Source organism: Esox lucius, chromosome 10 (genome assembly GCF_011004845.1).
Source record: "Esox lucius isolate fEsoLuc1 chromosome 10, fEsoLuc1.pri, whole genome shotgun sequence".
NCBI lineage: Eukaryota > Metazoa > Chordata > Actinopteri > Esociformes > Esocidae > Esox > Esox lucius.
In genome coordinates this window covers 19,685,378-19,706,744 of record NC_047578.1, presented here as the reverse complement: position 1 = coordinate 19,706,744, position 21,367 = coordinate 19,685,378, and the positions used below count along the sequence as shown (strand labels likewise).

Sequence of the window (21,367 nt, the reverse complement as noted above, 5' to 3'; positions counted from 1 at the left end):
GCCATCTCACCCTGGGTTACGGCCCATAGGGGGCCACTCAGATCCAGACCGTGCTGGTCAGCCAGCTCACCGGGGTGCCTGGCATCCCTCTCTCTCCGGGGAAGCCTCTCAGTCCTGGAGGGCCGTCTTTGCCGGGTCCTCCTGGGGGACCGGGGTCTCCTTTAGTTCCCTCCTTGCCAGAGGGTCCGGGAAGTCCCTGCTCTCCTGGTGGGCCCGGAGGCCCAGGGTGACCGCGCTCGCCCAGGGGGCCTGTCTCTCCTGAGGGACCCTGGGACACGGCAGAGCAGGAAGGGAGAGAGGAATGAGTCAGGAAGAAGGAAAGTGAACGGTTATCCACGTAATGGATACAAGACAATGACTTCGACACTCGACGGCATAAATAGTTGCATTCTTACCTGAGGTCCAACAACACCAGGAGGTCCGGGTGGGCCAGTCTTTCCTTGGAATCCCTGTAAAAGCGAAAATGTAATTTAGTGTGTCTTGAACAGAGCCTTGTGGAGCCCCAAATGTAAAGCTGCTTAGCTAATTCAGATTTTAGTGTGAGGAGCTGACAGTAACGACCAGGGAGTATAACTGTATATTAACTGTGAGAATGTATTAAAACAAAGCCAACAGAAGCCGGGACAGTGTTAGTAAAATTGTTCTGATAGCTAGTCTGCCACATGACCATGACAGGAAGATGGGAAAAAACAACGTACAACTTCTCCTCTCTGTCCAGGGTGACCGGGCAGTCCATCCTTTCCTGGTGGTCCCTGGGAAGGAAAAAGAAAGAGTTAATGGAAAGAAAGCCGTTTCAAACGACACTGACAATATGAATTCTTCAAAAATGAATACTGAGGTATAGATAGTATATGACAGGCTTACGGGTGGTCCCTTTGGCCCAGGGAAACCGTTTGCTCCTTGAGGTCCAGGAAGTCCCTAAATATACAATAAGAGGACAGGTAAGACTCACAAAATGTATGCTCCAGTAACACAACAAAATGTATGCTCCAGTAACACAACAAAATGTGTGCTCCAGTAACACAACAAAAGAGTATATCAGTAAACAAATGAAGGAAAACTCAAACAACTTACCCTCTCTCCGGCTGGACCAGAAGGCCCGTCACTTCCGGATGTACCCTAGAAAAAAGAAATAACCAGAAGCCCGGAATGGTTACCGTCATACACAGCTAACCCACATCACAACCTCATCATGGCATGCAACTTCCCAGTGTGGCCTGTAGGGGACGGGATGGTGCTATTGAGCGTTGTGGTCTATGGTTCTCTGTTTTCAATATTCTGTGGAGGTGATAGATATCGTCTTACCTTGGCTCCTGGTTTACCAGTTGAACCTCTTGGCCCTCTTTGACCTCTGGGGCCCTGTTGGAGAGAGATGGAGAATCAATTAACATGAAATTGGTTGAGTGTTTCTAATCCACTTTAAGATGGTTTATCTCAGAAAACAAGCTGTTGTTTACTCCTCATACAACACGAGCAGTAGTGGTTCAGCTATAAATAGAAACTTCAATAATCAACAGTGTTATGAATGAGTAGAACTGAGAAGAGTAGAATTGTTCTGTACCGTTGGTCCTCTTTGTCCTCTGGGCCCAGACTTTCCAATCAGACCCTGCAGATACACAGACTCAGTGAGACACTTAAGCATCGACTTCAGTGTGGTTGACTTACATGAATTACATCATTTAGAGGACACAGTGTAGCGATGTGAGACACAGTAGAACAGAGATTTATTTCCCATGGTCCTTTGCCTGGAAATCTTACCCTTGTTCCCTTCTCGCCGTTGGTTCCAGGGAATCCTGGGAAACCGAGGGAGCCCTGAAATCACAAAATAATTTGTCAACCCAGTGTCCATACAGTCAGGACCCTTAAAATAATGTCATGTAAACAACTGGCAGAAAGGTAGTGTCCTTACCTTAGGTCCAAGTCTTCCAGGATAGCCAGGAAGTCCAGGAACACCAAGTTTACCCTGCAATCAGAAAACAAAAAGTGACCGAACGTCAACCACAAAGATCCAGCTTCACAAAAAGGTTTTAGCACTGCTGTTACAGTGTATACTAGCCAAACAAGTACGCATGTCATTGAAATCGATTGAAAAAATTTTTTTTACTGAAGATACACAGTGTGAACCCCCCTCTCACCTTCTCTCCGACCAGACCGATGGGTCCCAGCTCGCCAGGGGGCCCAACACGGCCCTTTGGCCCCTCAGGACCATCCTCTCCTCTTGGGCCGGGCATGCCGATCTCTCCCTGTTGGCAGGACCACACAGGCAAGAGTCAGCATGGATCCAGGAACCTCATGAGGTTCTAATGCATCTGATGCCAATCTCACCATTAACATTAAGGACCGTGTATGAAAATCAGACACAAGAAAAATGTGGATTGAGACTCATTGGAACAACAATGGTACTGACCCTCTCTCCCTTGACTCCAAAGTCTCCTTTGATTCCAGGGAAGCCGTCTTCTCCCTAAAAAACAGAAAATGTTGTAAGTTTTAGTAATAGCCATAGATGTAGTTAATTTTATTGTAGTTGGTAAAAGACAACTGAAAATCAATAAAGGGCGCCCCCTAGTGACCCTAAACTAAAAATAACAGCAACTGTAGCACTTGATAGAAATTGCTTTTTCATTCTCAAGATAAATGCTTTAAGACTGTGAGGCACAGATTTACAATATTCCTACATTGTAAGTCCATCAATCTAGCTCAAATTAATATCTAAGGAAAAACACCCCTCATATAATTTATTCCGCTGTGTAAATAAAATAAAAGTGAAAGTACTTGGTTCTGATCCAGAAGTTAGACCACAGAGGTCGAGTCGTTCCATGAAGTGCACAGTGTGGGTTTTCGCTTTTCCTTTTTATTTCATTGATCAATAAAGGTCACTAGTCTTTACACCTCTGCTCTTCAAGGAGTGACTTTAACATCTGTGGTCCAGATTCTGAAACACCACCATGTACTAACACATTGTCCTTCTTACACCTCGGTATGGATTCTTTATTACCGGAATGGGCTTTATCTAACTCATGAAATGCAGAAATGGTGTTCTTAAAACATCTCAATCAATTTGTCAGTTACTGATCACGCACATGATGGGGTCACTTACCTTCTCTCCTTTGTGACCCTTCAGTCCACGGATTCCTTGAGCTCCCTGTGATTACAGCAGGGTTAGGAGGTCAGTCACCCATCAGGTTCATCAACACATCAATGTCAATCACAAATGCAATACTCGTACCTTAATGCCACGAGGCCCAGGATAGCCAATGGTTCCCTGAGGTCCGTTCGGGCCCTGTGTGACGATGGGAAAGCTTAACGTTAATAACTTCACACAAGGCATGACAGACAGACAGGCGTCTTGAATTTGACATTGTGGGGAGGTGTCTTTATGATATGAATGCTGTGCAGGACATAAACGGTTAGAGGTACTCACCTGGTTTCCTTTAGTGCCGACAGGTCCTTCCTTCCCTGGGTGACCCTGTGGGAGGTAGAGAGGGTCAGAGGTCAATTCAAATCACATATTCTTACCACCTCGCAATTTGTATTTGTGATGTCCCGTGTGATGCAGTCAGGTCTTCTCAGGTTTAAACCTCAGCGGATCGCCAGTCATGTTTTGACTATTATGTTTTATTATAACAAGCAGTGAGGATGAGTATTTAGAGTCCAGGGAGAGTGGGACTTACAGGGGGGCCGTCGGCTCCGGGCATTCCTGGGAGACCAGGTTTTCCTGTGGGGCCCTGGGAGAGGCGATGAGGAGAATATCATGAGAACTTTGGCCTTCTGATGACCATACTTACAATTACATTACCACCACTCAGGCTAAACACACAAGGACCTAAGAAACAAAGTAGGTTTATTACATTACTCCACACGTGACAGTCACACATTCATTTGTCAACTCACCTTTTCTCCTGGGGGGCCATGGGCTCCCTGGGGCCCAGGCATTCCCTGAAACAAACACACAACATTGTCAGATCGACACTTTCGGTAATATCACAGATTAGAGATCTTATTGAAAAGCATATATATTTAAATATATTATCTGCCCACTCATTCAAACATCATTTTAAGGAGAGAATACGTTTGTAAGTTTTTCAATTGACCAAAAGCTGTCCTGACAACATGAGCCCTACTCTTTGGGGTCTCTCACCTGTGTTCCTGATGTACCCTGCTGTCCTGGAGGGCCAGGCTCACCTTGGGGACCCTGACAGATAAAAGAGAGGCAAAAAAGACCCGTGAGGCATTGAGTATCAATGGTAATACATTAACAGGTCGAATACAGAGCACAAATGGACAGAACAAAATCCACTGCTACTGACCAAGTTTCCTTTAGGACCATGGGGCCCATCGTTTCCACGCACACCCTGCAGAGAACAAGGAGAGAACCCATTTATAAAGATACATGCAGGGAACACAACACATTAACTAGAGTGGCCTGCTACTGAAGGACTACCTCGACGTGTACTTGTGATACGTATATGCTCATACATATACTGGTGCCTGCTAAGCTGGTGGAAGGAGGGTTATGTGTTCTAATGAAAATGGTTCAGTGTGGTTCCTGGTCAACATGGCTGCCAGCTTATGGGGTGGTGTACATTCGGGGGTGGTGTACGGTCAAGGGTGGTGTACGATTGTGGATGGTTTACAGTAAGGGGTAGTGTACGGTCATGGGTGGTGTACGATTGTGGGTGGTGTACGGTTAGGGGTGGTGTAGGTCTAGTGATGGTGTACGTTTGGGGGTGGTGTATTTTCAGGGGTGGTGTATGTCTGGGGGTGATGTACATTTTGGGTATAGGGTACGGTCAGGGGTGGTGTACGTTTGGGTGTAATGTACAGTCAGGGGTGGTGTACGTTTGGGTGTAGTGTACAGTCAAGGGTGGTGTACGTTTGGGTGTAGTGTACGGTCAAGGGTGGTGTACGTTTGGGTGTAGTTTACGGTCAGGGGTGGTGTACGTTTGGGTGTAGTGTACGGTCAGGGGTGGTGTACGTTTGGGTGTAATGTACGGTCAGGGGTGGTGTACGTTTGGGTGTAATGTACGGTCAGGGGTGGTGTACGTTTGGGTGTAATGTACGGTCAGGGTTGGTGTACGTTTGGGTGTAATGTACGGTCAGGGGTGGTGTACATTTGGGTGTAGTATACAGTCAGGGGTGGTGTGAAGGGAAAATCATGCTTGCTCTCCCTTAGTCATGGTGGCGTTTCAGAGGGTAGCATGACGGCCGAGCCTCCGAGTTAAACTGGCTTTATTCTTGTGCGACGCGAGAACACGTGGACTTACGGGAGGTCCTGGGATTCCGTTTGGACCTTTAGGCCCAAGCAAACCACGAGGTCCCTGAAGACAAGAAACAAACGTCAGACAGATATACAGGGCCGGTCAATAACAAGCAGATGTAAACAGGTAGTTGCTATTAATGACATGAAACTGAGTCTCGTCCTGAAAACATTAGAAATACACTCACTGGTTCACCTGGAAGCCCTCTGGGTCCGATGTCTCCATCATCTCCCTGGAAACAACAGAGAGACAAATGACTGAGACAGGATGTTAAAAGGAGGGTGTCTGGTGGATGGGATCACAGTGTTGTATGTGGATATAGTTTTAGTGAGGTTCTCCTGGATAACCACATTGTTGGACAGATCTCTACAGAGACTTAGTGATACGTCATTGTGGAACATTTCACGGAACGACATACCCTCTCTCCGTCTTCTCCGGGACTTCCAGTGGGTCCCAATCCTCCGGTATCACCCTGGAACAGAGAGAGGAAGATCCAGTCTAACAACAGCCTGATTAACCACACCTCTTTCCCACAAGGTTTCCACTGATTGGTACAGACTGGGTCTTCCTTCCTGGATCACAATCACGAGTCAGGCTCTGTCACAACAGTTCCAGACAGTGGTTTGGTTCCTGGTCCCATAATGGCAGATGATCAAACTCTCTTTGATAAATCCTCTGGTGTCTCTGTTTATAATGTTCTGTGTTGACCTTTGACTTGAACTCACCCTGTGCCCTTTGTCACCAGGCAATCCAGGCAGGCCGTCGAAACCACGGTCGCCCTGCGGGAGACGGGGCGCGTTGAATAAGCAGGAGGAGAAAAATGGGTGATTAAAGAATTCCTCAACAACACAACATGTGAGAGAGGCATTATGTTGCAACACTAACAAAGTCTTCACCATCCCAGACAGTGACAGGGAAACATGGGACAGAATGAATGTGGGGAGACACAGGTGATGTTAAACAGCAGAAAACCCAGTGGGAGCGAATGTACCTTAGGCCCAGACTCCCCTGGCATTCCTCTGGAACCATCAGCTCCAGCACGGCCCTGTGTGAAGAACAGATACAGGGAACGGCAGCAATCATTCACATGTACTCTAACCCACATGGCTGTGGACATAACATACCAACCAGTGAGCTGCAATGTATTGGTCAACCATAGAAGTAGTAGTGTGGTATCGGCACTGGGATGTTCATATAGACATTATGCTGCTATGAAGCCTGGTCAAGAAGTGCATGACATGTAGGGATTAAGGTGCCATTTGGAACGCATAATAAAGGTCAGAGGGCGCTCACGTACCCTTCTTCCTGATTTGCCGGGAGGTCCACTCAAACCCTGTGGTCCCCTGGGGCCCTGAAGTACAAAGGTTTGTGATGAATGCCTGTCTAAATTGGGTATCAATACTTCCACATGTCTCTGTGGAAGGAACCTGTTTAAAGCCAGCTCTGGGTCATATGTGAGGGGACAGGTCAACAGACGTGGTTCCTGAGGGGATTTTACCTGAGGTCCAGGGTCGCCGCTCTCACCCTTCAGCCCAGGACTTCCAGGGGTTCCCTGCAACACAACAGCAGCCATTATTACCCAGCAACGCGCCGACCAAGTTCCACCTTAACGGACAACAGTCCTACAGCAGATCCTTAGCGGTCTGTACGTGAGGACATGGGGACGAGGCGACGGTACACACCAGGGGTCCGGGTCGGCCGGTGTAGCCCATCGGGCCTGGGGGTCCCTTCAGAGCCAGCTGGGTGACGAGAAACAACCACAGGACAACGTGTCACTACAACGTATGAGCACTCGACAGACAGTGGTACCGTTCAACCAGCCCGTCGTCGTGGTGCTGTGTTCAAACGCTCAGCTCCCGTCACTCACCCTGGCCTGAGACAGGATGGCCTGAGCCTGGGCCTCCTGGGCGGACACCACGGGACCTTTGTCTCCTCCACTGCTTCCGAAACGGAACTACGGAGAGACGGACACGTTAGGATTACAGAACGGCACTGTTTTCTCCCCTCCTCAGGCCAGTTTAAGTAGCGACGTCCTTTGGTCGGTTTGACGCGGCGGGGGGGGGAGAAAAGGGGAAGTAAACAAACGGGAGAAGGCGGGACGGAGAGTTGTCAAACAAACAGAGAGAGGAGAGGGACGGTCAGAAGAACAGCCAATGAGTTGATTTGGGGGTGGGCCTGAGTGATGACTGACAGGAGAGCATCGGTCTGTCACTCACGGGCAGCATGACGGATGTTCCGGGAGGACCGGGGACGCCATCGGCACCAGGGAGACCAGCCCTTCCAGGGAGACCCTACAGGAGGAGACACCGGAAGAGCCCAGTCAGCCTCCAGTAGAGGACAACTACATCTCAACCATCCACACAGCACAATGGAAAGTCCAACTAGATCAGGGCTGCAGACAGACTCACCCTCTCGCCAGGATCGCCAACAGAGCCAGGAGGCCCAGATGGGCCGTTAGGTCCAGGGAGACCCTAAGAGAGAAGAGGAAGTGGTTGGGGTGAGTATAGGGAATAAGGTCTGAAGTGTTTGGGGTGAGTATAGGGAATAAGGTCTGAAGTGGTTGGGGTGAGTATAGGGAATAAGGTCTGAAGTGGTTGGGGTGAGTATAGGGAATAAGGTCTGAAGTGTTTGGGGTGAGTATAGGGAATAAGGTCTGAAGTGGTTGGGGTGAGTATAGGGAATAAGGTCTGAAGTGTTTGGGGTGAGTATAGGGAATAAGGTCTGAAGTGGTTGGGGTGAGTACAGGGAATAAGGTCTGAAGTGTTTGGGGTGAGTATAGGAAATAAGGTCTGAAGTGGTTGGGGTGAGTATAGGGAATAAGGTCTGAAGTGTTTGGGGTGAGTACAGGGAATAAGGTCTGAAGTGTTTGGGGTGAGTATAGGGAATAAGGTCTGAAGTGGTTGGGGTGAGTACAGGGAATAAGGTCTGAAGTGGACTTACTGCTGGTCCCTCTGGTCCTGGGGGTCCTTCGATTAACATTCCCTGGGAGAGTAAGCAAACATAGGACAATGTGAGGCATGGTGGTGGTGGTGGTGTTACTTGTTCCCAGGCCCAGTTTCACTTTACTGGGGGCGTGGCCTAACTGGGCCCTGTGGGTGGGCGTGGTGTCTGGAGACCCCCCCCCCCCCCCCGTTCTGAGGGCAGTCCCAGTTCAGTATTAAAATATTCCATCCACAGGAATAGTAAATTGCTGCATTTTTCTGAGATTCTTCTGAATGATTTTGAAGCTTACGTTGACTACTGGATAGTGTGGAGCCCCGTATAAGATGAGGAGGCCATGGTGCAGAGGACTGGTTTTGACATAGAGATGTATAGAGGCCTCTAGTGCCCTAAAGCCTGTTGTAGCATGGGCAGTGCCACTGAGGACCTTCACCCTTTAGTGATCACATAATTCCATCCAGTTTATCAGGAGGGATCTCCCGAAGAATTACAGTTATGAGAAAACATGACATAACTGCAGACAGCAGCATATCCCCGACATTGCCGTTATACGTGTTCTAACAACACACTCCAGGTGGCAGTATGGACTCGCTCAGTTTTTTGACCAACACACAGCAGTAGAAGAAGAAAACGTTGTACTTTAAGATGGTGATGGCCTCAATGGCGCTGCCAGTGTGCTCACAGACATCGTACCGGGACAGACACAACGTTGTCTATACATATCTATGGGTCACAAGAACTAAATGGCAACTCACAGGCTCAAGGACAGCAGGTTCTCCCTTCTCTCCTTTCACTCCACTCACTGAGGCCTGAGGGAAACACACATGTAACCCACAATACAGCCCAGTCAATGCATACGCTTAAGGACACAACACACACTGAGTAAAGAGCTTCAGCCCAACCTGTCGGCGTGACGTGCCGCCAACTGGCTGGCGTGGATTTAGGTGGAAACAGTAATAAAAGTAGCAAAAAAGTCGATTCACACGTGACCCGAAGGAAGCTCAAGATTGTTCTATGGCACGGCCTTGAAGAAACAATGTTTGTAAAGGGAATTATGGGATGGGTTAAACATTTCTCAGTGGCAACGTTTCATAGGACATTTTGTAGCTCCTAAATGAATGGACTAAAGACGTACCTGTAAATGATGTGTTCTGGGTTGATAACACCACAGACACAGCATAGTATAAATGACTGATACATTCAGTGCAGACAGATGATACTAAAGTATTACCCAAAAGCAAATAAACGCAGTAGGCTGAAATCATAAAACTGTCGCCAAAAAATATAACTATTTCTAAGGTTGTAGCAATAAAGTTTACCTGTTTTATGTTCTTGATGGATTGAGTAGACTAAAGAGGACCGTGTCTCAACCTAAAATCATTTGGTGCCAGCTCTTCTCATTAGAGCATTCAGAGCATCATTCCCTCTTCCTGGACAGAACAGCAAGTCCAAATGGAGCCATATACAAACAGGCAGTAAAAGCAAATGAGATCCAAGCCAGATCATTTGCTGCGACTTTAGCACCTTTTTGTGTATGCATACCAAGTTCTGTATAAAGCTGGTATACACAGATCCTATTTCAGCTCCTGCTGGCACTGAAATAAAGATTTGATTGGAAGCAGAGTGACTTACGTGTCCCTCGTCTGTCACAGCAGACAGGGCGGGGCCCATGTTGTTGTTGGACTCCCCGTCGACCAGTGGCTCATTGTAGTCCTTGTAGGAATAGTCATATTCCTTCCCACCCAGGTCTCCAGCCACATACTCCTCTGTGAAGGACTCCACCTCCCCACCTGCTTTGGCCAAATCTACCTCCTCCGCCACCACTGTCTCCTCCACCTAGGGCAGAGCCACGGCGGAACGGAGGAGCCAAAACAGAGAAAGGAGCAGGAAAGGGAAAGGAAAAAAGGAAAGGAGAGGAGGAGAAACAGAGGAAAGGATGATAGATAGTAGATAGTAATGTCAATGTAAGGAGATGACAGTGATTGGCAGATGAAGAGGCAGAGAGATACAGGGAGAAAAGGAGAGGGCAGAGGGCGGTAAGTCTTACCTTTTGCTAAACACACTTTGACACAGGGACATAGTGACACCTGGTGGACATCAAAAGGAACGGCCAGCTCTTCCGGTAATTTCCTCACCAAAGTATGGAAAGCTTAAGGCTAATCCATTAATCTGCTCATACATGTCAGTAAGAGAGTTCTTGTCTTTCTGAGACCATCGTCTCCAACACATGTAGGCCTATTGGTGTTTATTCAGAGACTTAATAGTAAGATGTTTCCATCAAAGCTAACATTGTTTATAACAAGCTTGTGTGTTTTTGTTTAATGACTGAGTTTCCCAAAACGGAAATATGATGATTGGAAACCATGAAATGATTGGAAATACATTAAAATGCCATAAAATAAGGGTCATAAAGTTAGAGAAACACACAAGCATGAGTTTAAGCAGTGTGCTTTGTGAAAACAAAAGCTGCTGTTTTTTGCAAAGCTATTACTATGTTATTTGTTCTATACAACTTACCACTGCTGATTGCACAATGAACTTCAATCAGGTATAATACGCTCATATTATAAGAAAACATATATAAAAGGTAGAATATACATAAAACATTCAGAATAGAATCCTGGCTATTAAAATAAAGAACCTATGTATTTTCTCAACAGACAATCTGTCATAGAAACTTAAATGGAAATTACTTTTTGTCAGTGATTAACCATTTCTATTAAAGATACCAATAAAATAGCTATTAAAGATACTAATAAAACCCACTGAGTAGTGTACATAGAACAAGACTGTGAGAACAGAACCAGACATTGTGGCTGCCAGGACTGAGGAAAGCCACTATACTGTAATTCCCTCTCACAAATGCAGTTAGATATGCTGTCAAACAAAAATGCATGATATCCATTCTTTTGTTGTGTACATCAAATATACTTATACGTCTTCCATTTTCGCAAGATTTTTTTTTCTTATTTCAAGATAGTGAAAGAGTGCTATCAAATAATATCTTGATATGAGAACAAAAATGTATCCTGGGTTAGGGAAAATGGAAGCCATATGAGTATTTTTGTGTGTCAAAATGAATGTGTTGCATTCCCCTTTGAAAAAGAGTTGCATGTCTCATGGCACTAGTGGCAACACAATGATATAAATGATTAGGAGTTGTGGTGTGTACAACTTGTTAGACTACTTTGTTAAATTACTAGATGGCTGGGCTCACCTCCACATAGAAATGACTAGGAATGAATGTGTGCACTGACTTTTGCCGGGGAGTCCTGAGCTAGTGTGATATCAATGGCATTTCCTCCAGCTGTTCTGATACATGAGTTTTACCTGGCCTTTGGTCACTTCTTCTCCAATCACCTCATTCTCTGGCTGTGGGACTTCCTCCTCATAAAAATAATCCGTCTCTGTAGGGGTGGGGCCAGCCTCAGAATTTGCAGTTTCTACATCCTGATTGGTCAGGTCAAGAAGAGGTGGGGGAAACCAGGGTGGAGGTAGGCAGATTTGAATGAGAGAGGGTGGTGAGTTTAAAGATGTGTTAAGAGAAAGGATGAGACACAATACAGGTTTATGTTTGTCATGTGAAAAGACAAACATCAAAGTTTTACCAAAGAGTTCTGTGGCAAAACTTTCTTCAAAGTTTTAAAAATGTCATTTCAAGTTGGAAAGAAATTGTAGACGTGGAAAACCTTGATGATTATAAATGTTGCCCACTGCAAAAATTTAGGAAATCATCAAGATAAACTGTCCATGCTGACATTTCTTTCTTTAATTCCTAAACAATTTTGACTGTAACAAAGCCACAATGCCATGATGGTTCATAAGGAATTCAAGTCTGTTCTGCTGTTGTCAACAGAAGGCCTAAAGTGAACACTCCTGGTGATAATCAAAGAGATTAATTATCACCTTCATTAATAAAGAATGTCATTAATAGAGGGTGCATACTTTGTTTGGTATGCTCTGTGTAGTGGGTCAGACTTTAACCAAAGACATGGGAAAAGTTACAGCCACAAAAAGCAGCCTCACAGAACAAGTTCAACTAGTTCCTCAGAGCAGAGTTATTCACAACAATAAATTACTTACCCTGTTTTTATCAGCACACATGTATTCGATAAAATACATTCAAATGTATATGTTTTTGACACTTTATGCATTAGCTCATACAACTTGCATAAACAGATATTTCCCGAAAGTTGAACTGATCCCTAAGCATTTTCCGTTTGCTTAGTTTCTGTGAGACTGCTTCGTTCATATTTAGCTTAAATATGACCAGGTCAGGGACACATCTTCCAAAGGACACATAGGAGGAGGAAAGAGAGAAATGTGAAAAGTTGTGTTGTATTGTCTACAGACTGTGTGGGTGCATACATAAAAAAAAGGTATGTTCTTGCTCTTATTTTTCTGTGTAAGAAATACATGCACACAGCTTGTTCACTTTACTAGTGCACCGCTTACAACCATCGAATGCTTAAAAAAACAACGTTGAAAACAGATTCGGGAGTTTGAGGAGCTTCGAAGGGGGGTTTGTAAGGAAACGGAGAGGAGACTGTACAGATAGCCATGCTTCAGTATCACAGTCTGTTATGCCGCTATATCATATAGGTTCTCATGATCACACAGATCATATGATATATCAACGGGAGAGAGGGTCCAGGTTGGTATGCGCCAACTTCCTTTCTGAGGACCAGGTAGTCCACCACCTAAGTTCTACACAGACCTCTACTGTTTTTAGTGGTTCGGTCAAAAGAAAAACTCATTTGCAATTTCATACAACACAGTCAACCTGTGCAGTTCTTGCTCGAATATGGTTAATCCAAGATCAGTCAACTATCTGTATAATTTAGACAAATATAAAACTGTTAATCTTTTATATAAATATGAAATAAATACGGGTGACAGTATTACTGTGATCTATGTACGTGATATACCCATGTTGTAGGTATGCACCATTGTTATTCAAAAATGTATCTCCTCTGTACATCAAATTCATTTTAAGTCTCTAAACTCAAAGGCCTATAGCTTGGCACTCAAACTATCATCCATTTTAAGCAGACGCTACAAGACTGCTTTTTGAACGAACATTTGCAGAAAAATCTGGATGGAGAACAACCTGGTTCCCAGAAGGGACAGGTGGAAGATACAGCTCTGGACTGCCACCACGGGCTCTTTGTTTGTACCTGTTGATAACCGTTGCCCGTTTTCTTCTTCGGTTTTTCTGTCACAGGGACTTGAATGCCACTGAGTGCGGTCTTGTCGAAGGGAGGCATTTTTTTGGTCATCGATTTGAAGTTATTTACATCAAGCACCATCTTGGTTTTCTCTGGTGCAGGTTGTGGGCTTGGCAGCTCTTTCTTCTGTGCAGGTTTGAGGAAGGGAGGGACTTTATTGACAACTGATTGTGTTGGACGGGCTTTTGTGACCTCGGTTTTCACTACTTTGAATTTGTTTTTTGATACCTCAACTTTTGGAACTGGTACTTTGGTAATTACTGTCTTTGCTTGTTTGACCTCAGCTTTTGCTACCACTGGCTTTGTTGGCTTCCCTTTGCTGACCACAGTTTTATCTACTTTAACTTTAGTGACTGGTTTTACTGGTGGGACTTTAGTGGTTTCAGGTTTTGCTAGTTCTACACCATTGCCGTTAGCTTTTTTGTCACCACCGTTTTTGCCATTCATTTTTTTATCCTTAGCAATCTTACTGTTTCCATTACCATTGACTTTGGCTCCACCATTTACTTTCTTCTCAACTACAGGTTTGCCATTAACTTTGGCATCGCCATTGACTTTCTTCAGAACAGCAGGTTTGCCATTGCCATTAACTTTGGCTCCACCATTAACTTTCTTCTCAACTACAGGTTTGCCGTTAAGCTTTTTTTCACCGCCATTTTTGGGGGCAGATGTGGGCTTAACCACTCGTGTTACTGCGGTGGGTTTGATCCTGGCCAAGAGGACTTCATAAGCAGTAGGTTTGGATTTGGCTGCAGTGGGCTTGGCTTTGGTGGGCTTGGGGGTAGCAGGTACTGCTTTAGCTGATTTAGCTGTGGCAGGTGCAGCAGCTGTAATTTTTGCAGGTTTAGATGGGCCAGGTTTTGCCACTTTAACTACTGTGTGTTTGGGCACCTTAACTACTACAGGTTTGTCCGCTTTGATTACTACAGGTTTTTCAGCTTTAACTACTACAGGTTTGTCCGCTTTGATTACTACAGGTTTTTCAGCTTTAACTACTACAGGTTTGGGCTTATTAGCGTTGCCATTGGCATTCTTGTTCTTCTGTTGTGCATGTGTATTTGTTGAGTTGTGTTGTAGTTTGTAAGGGTGGGTGTTGAGAGAGAGAATGAGAGAGACAGAGAGAGAGAGAGAGAGAGAGAGAGATACATTGGGGTGGGAGGGGATGAAAGCACAAGGGATGGACAGATGGAGAGAGAAAGACAAGGGTGGATGTTTTGAGACACAGTGATTTAAAGATGGCTTAGGCTTGGGTGATTTACTGAGAATGTTCTGGCATTACTGGATACAGCAGAAAGTGGCCAAAAGTGCTTTACAGTTCCGATAAAGATGCTTTGTTTCAATGTAGCACAGGAATTACGGGAACTGAGCATTTGAAATATCGGAACAATGACACTTACTACATGCCAATGACAAGACTGAAACAACAGTCTGTGTAAACATACTTTTGCCTGTCAATACAATGTGTAACCTAACACTCAGCCCATACTGTGCATAGGATACTGATCTCTCCAGTAATGCCATTCTCCATATTAAAAAGCAGCATCTTTGTGGTATTGAAAACCGGAGCCTGGGGCTTGCGGAGGCACTGGGGATGTAACGGTCAGGTTAAGCTGTAGCCAGGAACACACTGAGAAGCCTCTGATGCACTGAGCCGTCCAACGACCACCGAGCTGGAAGCTCATAGCCACAGAGAAGCATTGATGTCAGGCGCCTTAAAACTTAAAGCTACCGGATCGTGAACTGATATCTTAACTAGTGAAGAACAACACGGATGGGAACAGATATATTCAAGTTCAGGCAAATCCCAAATAACATACAGCGCGTGTGCATATATGCGTTGAATGGCTAACTGGACATGCTATGAGAAACATGCAGAATGGATATACACGTTAACAACAGAGAAAAGAGACAATCATCGTTTTTTTTTTTTTAAACAGGCAGTCAAACAAAATCACACAGATTGACAATCAAATGTCACATGGACAAAGGTATAACCTCTTCATGCCAGACCCAAGGAAAATGCATAACCATGGTGAAGAAAAACAGTAACTGGCACATTGACATCTAATATTAACCAACAGACAGGGAGAGCAATAACACAGTCAGACGTGTGCAAGCATGCAGTAGTATCATACTTACACAGCAGAAAGGCAGTGGTTAATCCAGTAGTGAATCCAACATGCAAACCCTGCGTTAACATGGACACCCGACCCGAGGCAGACCTAACGCTGTCTGAGCTGAATAATCCTTCCTCATCCTCGGCTAGTCATTTAAAACAAACACTCATACCGGTTGTTTCATTTTTAACAACTTCAACAACTCGGCGACACGACACAATTAAAGAGTCCTTTCTTTAATACATGTTGTCATTTGCAAGTCGAGGTTAATAATCGTATGAGCGCTTGCAAAAAAGGAGAGCAAAATACATCGAGTCCGTTTTTAGGATGTCCTTTATTTTCCTCCCCGTTGGTCCGGCCCAGTGTGGCCAGGATAACAAGGGAGGGGGTGGCGTTTTTGTGTGCTGTACCTGACCCCCCAGTGCCCCACATTGTAAATGTACCCACACATACTGATATACATGACAATGACAACATGTTAAAGACATCAATACATCATTTATAACATAGCGGCAATTCAACATGACGTGATGGTGTGACAGGATGAGCCCTCTGTGTTCATGGGCAGCAGCATAGAGGAGGATATGGAGGAAAGCAGTGACAGGGAGAGAGGTGAGGTGACCTACGCTTTCGTGTAATTACATTTCAGAAATTGAAACGTGCAAAATCATACAAGATTTCGGACTTTCTGTTTTCATGTGTCGAGTCTGAACATTATCGACTGGCCTTCCTTCCTCTCTCCACCTCTGTTTCTCCATCTCTCCTGACTTCCCCTCTATTTTATCCCCTCTTTACCTACGGACTGGGGCCCCCTGGTTGGGGAGAGGGGGGATTGGATGGATGTTTCCTCGTAATAATAGGAGTATTCATGGTCATCTTGCTCCTCATCAAAGTACTGAGAGACATGGGGTTGGGCAACAGGGACATACTGGGGGAGGTATGGAGGCAGTGGAATGCAAGTTGGAAGGGGCAAGGAGGCGTAGAGGGGGTGGAGAGGGAGGGGCAAGGAGGCGTAGAGGGGGTGGAGAGAGAGGGGAAAGGAGACGTAGAGCGGGTGGAGAGGGAGGGGCAAGGAGGCGTAGAGGGGGTGGAGAGGGAGGGGCAAGGAGGCGTAGAGGGGGTGGAGAGGGAGGGGCAAGGAGACGTAGAGGGGGTGGAGAGGGAGTGGCAAGGAGGCTTAGAGGGGGTGGAGAGGGAGTGGCAAGGAGACGTAGAAGGGGTGGAGAGGGAGGGGCAAGGAGACATAGAGGAGGTGGAGAGGGAGGGGCAAGGAGACGTAGAGGGGGTGGAGAGGGAGTGGCAAGGAGGCTTAGAGGGGGTGGAGAGGGAGTGGCAAGGAGACATAGAAGGGGTGGAGAGGGAGGGGCAAGGAGACATAGAGAAGGTGGAGAGGGAGGGGCAAGGAGATGTAGAAGGGGTGGAGAGGGAGGGGCAAGGAGATGTAGAGGGGGTGGAGAGAAAGGGGAAAGGAGACGTAGAAGGGGTGGAGAGGGAGGGGCAAGGAGACATAGAGGGGGTGGAGAGGAAGGCGTGAAAGGAGAGGGTGAGGAAGAAAATGTAGGCAGGATGAAAAGCAATGGCAGATAAAAGCAATGTTTTTCTATCCATCAGAACGCCAGGTGTCCATTAACGCACGTCAATGTGCTATTAATGGAGATATTTGGATATAAGGATCTTGATGAATGAGAAAAAATTTACACAAATAAATAAAACCGCGCAGATATATATTCATTCAAATGCACTAATTTCAGCAGCGTGGAAGTTTGGAATTAAGTTCCCAAATCTAAAATACATCAACGAGACTTTAATATTATTTAATAGTGGATCCTGTATGTATCATCTTAGGTGTGAAGGAACATTCTTGATGTCCAAAGTCACCACAGATGATCAGACCAGAGGTCAAACAGAAAGGGAAAGCTAACCAAGCTTGAGGATCTATAAGGTCCAACTCAGCAAGTATGTCTAGTGTTTGAATGTATGCCTTCAACAAGCAGTTAAGGGCAATATACATTTCATCTTATTGCCTTAATTCTATATTTGACCCCCAAGAATAGAAGCAGCTCTGCAGACTAAAAATAAACCTTTGAATTTTAATATATGTGTCTGTGACTGGTGGCTCCGATGTGATACTCCTCCCTAAACAGTTATTAAACCAAAAGAAGGAGAGAAGCAGACTGCTTGTTTCAACCATTTTAGCCAATTGTGATTCAACGCCTGTTCATCTTTATGTTCGATAAAAAATATCCTTACGTACAAAACAACTCCATTATATAAAGAAGGGAACAAACTACATACATTTATTTCTGAACGGTTTCTACGCAGCTTTCCTGCATAGCTGAGGAACTCCACTACTTTTCATTCTGTTTTATTGTTTGAAGCACAACACAAAGGTCTCTCCTTAGACGTCACTGGGTTAGAACCCACCCAGGAGAGTAGGAAAGTAGACAGATACAAGCAGATAATGTGGACAGAGCAGCACTTTGATGACCTGGAGCTGTAGATGTCTGAGGAAGCCTTTTAGTGAGCAGAAGGGTTTAAGTGTCAGCGGACACTGGGCTACTAGTGGCGATGTTCTACAGCAGGTTGCTATCCTCCTGTCTGTTTCACCGGGATGTGTCGTCCTCACTGGTTTGAAGCTGTGGTCGCCATGTTTAAATTAGCTGGACCGTATATATAGATACACTGTAGCGGGTAAGTGTACTGTCAAGCCTGTTGTGGTTGGGTCTGTGTGGTGAATCCGAAAGCCTTTCCAGGTCACAGTTCCGTGTGCTGTGCTACTCACGTATGTGTTGGGGTCCTGGGCCTGGATCTTGGGCAGGGGTGAGTCACAGTCAGGGCTGTAGTGTTCACAGAAGTCAAAAGCAGCTTGAGAGTTGGATGCAATCAGCAGCTGTTGGATTTCTCCCTGCGGGTATCAGGAAACAGAAAAGCAGATTTGAGTCGGTCCCTGTTGCAAAAGGAGATCTTGCTGCTTTTAAAAGGGTTTGTCGGGTAAAAAACCTGACCAACATAAAGATGGTGAACTGATGAATAAAACATGAAAAACTAAATAGCTTATTTACTGAAGTAGATTAAAAAAGATAAGAACTCCTCCTACAACAGGCAATAAGAGTAACAGCCTTAATGTAAAGCTGTCCTTTAAGACCAGAAACATACACTCACCTAAAGGATTATTAGGAACACCATACTAATACTGTGTTTGATCCCCTTTCGCCTTCAGAACTGCCTTAATTCTACGTGGCATTGATTCAACAAGGTGCTGAAAGCTTTCTTTAGAAATGTTGGCCCATATTGATAGGATAGCATCTTGCAGTTGATGGAGATTTGTTGGATGCACATCCAGGGCACGAAGCTCCCGTTCCACCACATCCCAAAGATGCTCTATTGGGTTAAGATCTGGTGACTGTGGGGGCCATTTCAGTACAGTGAACTCATTGTCATGTTCAAGAAACCAATTTGAAATGATTCGAGCTTTGTGACATGGTGCATTATCCTGCTGGAAGTAGCCATCAGAGGATGGGTAAATGGTGGTCATAAAGGGATGGACATGGTCAGAAACAATGCTCAGGTAGGCCGTGGCATTTAAACAATGCCCAATTGGCACTAAGGGGCCTAAAGTGTGCCAAGAAAACATCCCCCACACCATTACACCACCACCACCAGCCTGCACAGTGGTAACAAGGCATGATGGATCCATGTTCTCATTCTGTTTACGCCAAATTCTGACTCTACCATCTGAATGTCTCAACAGAAATCGAGACTCATCAGACCAGGCAACATTCTTCCAGTCTTCAACTGTCCAATTTTGGTGAGCTCGTGCTAATTGTAGCCTCTTTTTCCTATTTGTAGTGGAGATGAGTGGTACCCGGTGGGGTCTTCTGCTGTTGTAGCCTTTCCGCCTCAAGGTTGTGCGTGTTGTGGCTTCACAAATGGTTTGCTGCATACCGCAGTTGTAACGAGTGGTTATTTCAGTCAAAGTTGCTCTTCTATCAGCTTGAATCAGTCGGCCCATTCTCCTCTGACCTCTAGCATCAACAAGGCATTTTCGCCCACAGGACTGCCGCATACTGGATGTTTTTCCCTTTTCACACCATTCTTTGTAAACCCTAGAAATGGTTGTGCGTGAAAATCCCAGTAACTGAGCAGATTGTGAAATACTCAGACCGGCCCGTTTGGCACCAACAACCATGCCACTCTCAAAATTGCTTAAATCACCTTTCTTTCCCATTCTGACATTCAGTTTGGAGTTCAGGAGATTGTCTTGACCAGGACCACACCCCTAAATGCATTGAAGCAACTGCCATGTGATTGGTTGATTAGATAATTGCATTAATGAGAAATTGAACAGGTGTTCCTAATAATCCTTTAGGTGAGTGTATAGGACACAGGTGACAAAGAGACAATATTCTGTCTTTCTAGCTCTATCAAACTTCAGGAAGTATAGGACATGAGAAAAAGGTAACAATCTAATCATATCGGGAGATGAAAATCTGAGACAAAATAGGAAGCTGAGATTATTTTTACTCTAAAAGACACAGGGAGCAATCTGGTCTAGTTATTGCCCCTGCCCCGTGTCAGTTCTCCCGGAGAGATGAAGACCTCTGACCTGGAAGACCTCCTCATCCAACAGGCGTGCTCCAAACACAGTGATTCCCTTGGTGTCCATCACGGGGCTGGGGCTGCGCGGCAGGGGGCGGGTCACGCGCTTCTTACAGTCCAGGATCAGGGTGACGCTCTGCTTCGACACGGAGATAGCGATGCGATGCCACCTACAGGCAGGGAGGAGGTAAAGCACTGCTGTGTACTGTGCTTTAGGGGATATATAAAATTAAATCCCAATGTATACTGTATGTGCGTCTGTGTAGGTGCGTGTACGTGTGCTTTAGGGGATATATAAAATTAAATTTTATTTTTATGGGACTCCACATGATTGAAAACAGGGTGCCAGATGATCTCAAACCGCCAGTCTGTGACCATGTATTTGAAGTATTCCTGTGCTATCACCTGAGTCAGCTAGTCATCAAGCCCTTGAACAGGTGAATCAATGAGCCAGTTTCGGGATACAACAACCCTATGAATCACCTGGGGGTGCCAGAGGAGAGCTCTGAGAACGACTGTGTAACAGCGTGTAACCTCTCATAACGACACAACAAAGTCTGAGCGATCAACAAGATGTTGCGTACGATTTAATGCCTACATCTGAAACAGAAACAAACACGGTTTGAAGGGGAAACCCGGTAGATCCTAAACAGTACATAGGCAAACACTGACATGTACACCCCCCCTCCCCTCTACCACACACACACACACACACACACACACAACCCATTTAGAGAGAGCCAGGGAAGGCGTGGTTACTGACTTGCCGTCAGCCAGGTTCACGCCCGCGAAGATGGGGTAGTCCTCAGGGGCGGGTTTGCCGTTCTGGTCCTCGTACAGGAAGACGGGGGAGCGTCCCAGCTCCATGCCCAGCTGCTGCACTCCCTGCTCACTGTAGATAGACAGCAGGAAGGCCTGGAGGCCCGACTGGGCCTTGACCAGAGCCATGATGGAGAAGTTCTCTGGGAAAGGACCTGGAGGAATGGAAGGAAGGGGAGTTGAGTAGGTACTAGGTAACTGAAACTTTGATAAATCTATTCTGTTTTTTTATGTAGTAAAATACAATAACTTTTTTAAAGGGAAGTTCACCCATTTTGGTAAGTGATATGACTTTTTATGACTTTCTCTGTCATAAAACACTAACGTAACATTTATTTTAATTTTTTTCTGGGGGGCAAAGTGGATCAACTAAAAACACAATCTAAAAATATGTCAACTTTTCACT

The 21,367-nt window shown here is 45.5% G+C and overlaps 1 protein-coding gene across 5 annotated transcripts in view; it reads right to left on the bottom strand.

Annotated features, from left to right (window-relative positions):
• Nucleotides 1-21,367, bottom strand: part of col11a2 (collagen, type XI, alpha 2) — a 43,013-nt gene that overhangs the window by 10,005 nt on the left and 11,641 nt on the right. The window contains exons 3-39 of one of the 5 annotated variants that reach the window (XM_034294700.1): nucleotides 20,906-21,116; nucleotides 20,150-20,312; nucleotides 18,289-18,448; nucleotides 13,376-14,253; nucleotides 11,529-11,648; nucleotides 9,831-10,034; nucleotides 8,954-9,007; nucleotides 8,199-8,240; nucleotides 7,667-7,729; nucleotides 7,475-7,549; nucleotides 7,126-7,212; nucleotides 6,941-6,997; nucleotides 6,757-6,810; nucleotides 6,556-6,609; nucleotides 6,250-6,303; nucleotides 5,984-6,037; nucleotides 5,677-5,730; nucleotides 5,446-5,490; nucleotides 5,265-5,318; nucleotides 4,308-4,352; nucleotides 4,139-4,192; nucleotides 3,892-3,936; nucleotides 3,672-3,725; nucleotides 3,422-3,466; nucleotides 3,227-3,280; nucleotides 3,098-3,142; nucleotides 2,408-2,461; nucleotides 2,136-2,243; nucleotides 1,910-1,963; nucleotides 1,759-1,812; nucleotides 1,562-1,606; nucleotides 1,306-1,359; nucleotides 1,075-1,119; nucleotides 865-918; nucleotides 699-752; nucleotides 396-449; nucleotides 71-268 (exon numbers count right to left, since the gene is read on the bottom strand). In XM_034294700.1, the coding sequence (XP_034150591.1) occupies nucleotides 71-268; nucleotides 396-449; nucleotides 699-752; nucleotides 865-918; nucleotides 1,075-1,119; nucleotides 1,306-1,359; nucleotides 1,562-1,606; nucleotides 1,759-1,812; nucleotides 1,910-1,963; nucleotides 2,136-2,243; nucleotides 2,408-2,461; nucleotides 3,098-3,142; nucleotides 3,227-3,280; nucleotides 3,422-3,466; nucleotides 3,672-3,725; nucleotides 3,892-3,936; nucleotides 4,139-4,192; nucleotides 4,308-4,352; nucleotides 5,265-5,318; nucleotides 5,446-5,490; nucleotides 5,677-5,730; nucleotides 5,984-6,037; nucleotides 6,250-6,303; nucleotides 6,556-6,609; nucleotides 6,757-6,810; nucleotides 6,941-6,997; nucleotides 7,126-7,212; nucleotides 7,475-7,549; nucleotides 7,667-7,729; nucleotides 8,199-8,240; nucleotides 8,954-9,007; nucleotides 9,831-10,034; nucleotides 11,529-11,648; nucleotides 13,376-14,253; nucleotides 18,289-18,448; nucleotides 20,150-20,312; nucleotides 20,906-21,116 (3,599 nt within the window). Of the gene's footprint in view, nucleotides 1-70; nucleotides 269-395; nucleotides 450-698; nucleotides 753-864; nucleotides 919-1,074; nucleotides 1,120-1,305; nucleotides 1,360-1,561; nucleotides 1,607-1,758; nucleotides 1,813-1,909; nucleotides 1,964-2,135; nucleotides 2,244-2,407; nucleotides 2,462-3,097; nucleotides 3,143-3,226; nucleotides 3,281-3,421; nucleotides 3,467-3,671; nucleotides 3,726-3,891; nucleotides 3,937-4,138; nucleotides 4,193-4,307; nucleotides 4,353-5,264; nucleotides 5,319-5,445; nucleotides 5,491-5,676; nucleotides 5,731-5,983; nucleotides 6,038-6,249; nucleotides 6,304-6,555; nucleotides 6,610-6,756; nucleotides 6,811-6,940; nucleotides 6,998-7,125; nucleotides 7,213-7,474; nucleotides 7,550-7,666; nucleotides 7,730-8,198; nucleotides 8,241-8,953; nucleotides 9,008-9,830; nucleotides 10,035-11,528; nucleotides 11,649-13,375; nucleotides 14,254-18,288; nucleotides 18,449-20,149; nucleotides 20,313-20,905; nucleotides 21,117-21,367 lie in introns of those variants that run through there. The other 4 variants (XM_029122732.2, XM_029122733.2, XM_029122734.2 and 1 more) reach the window with 4 other exon arrangements.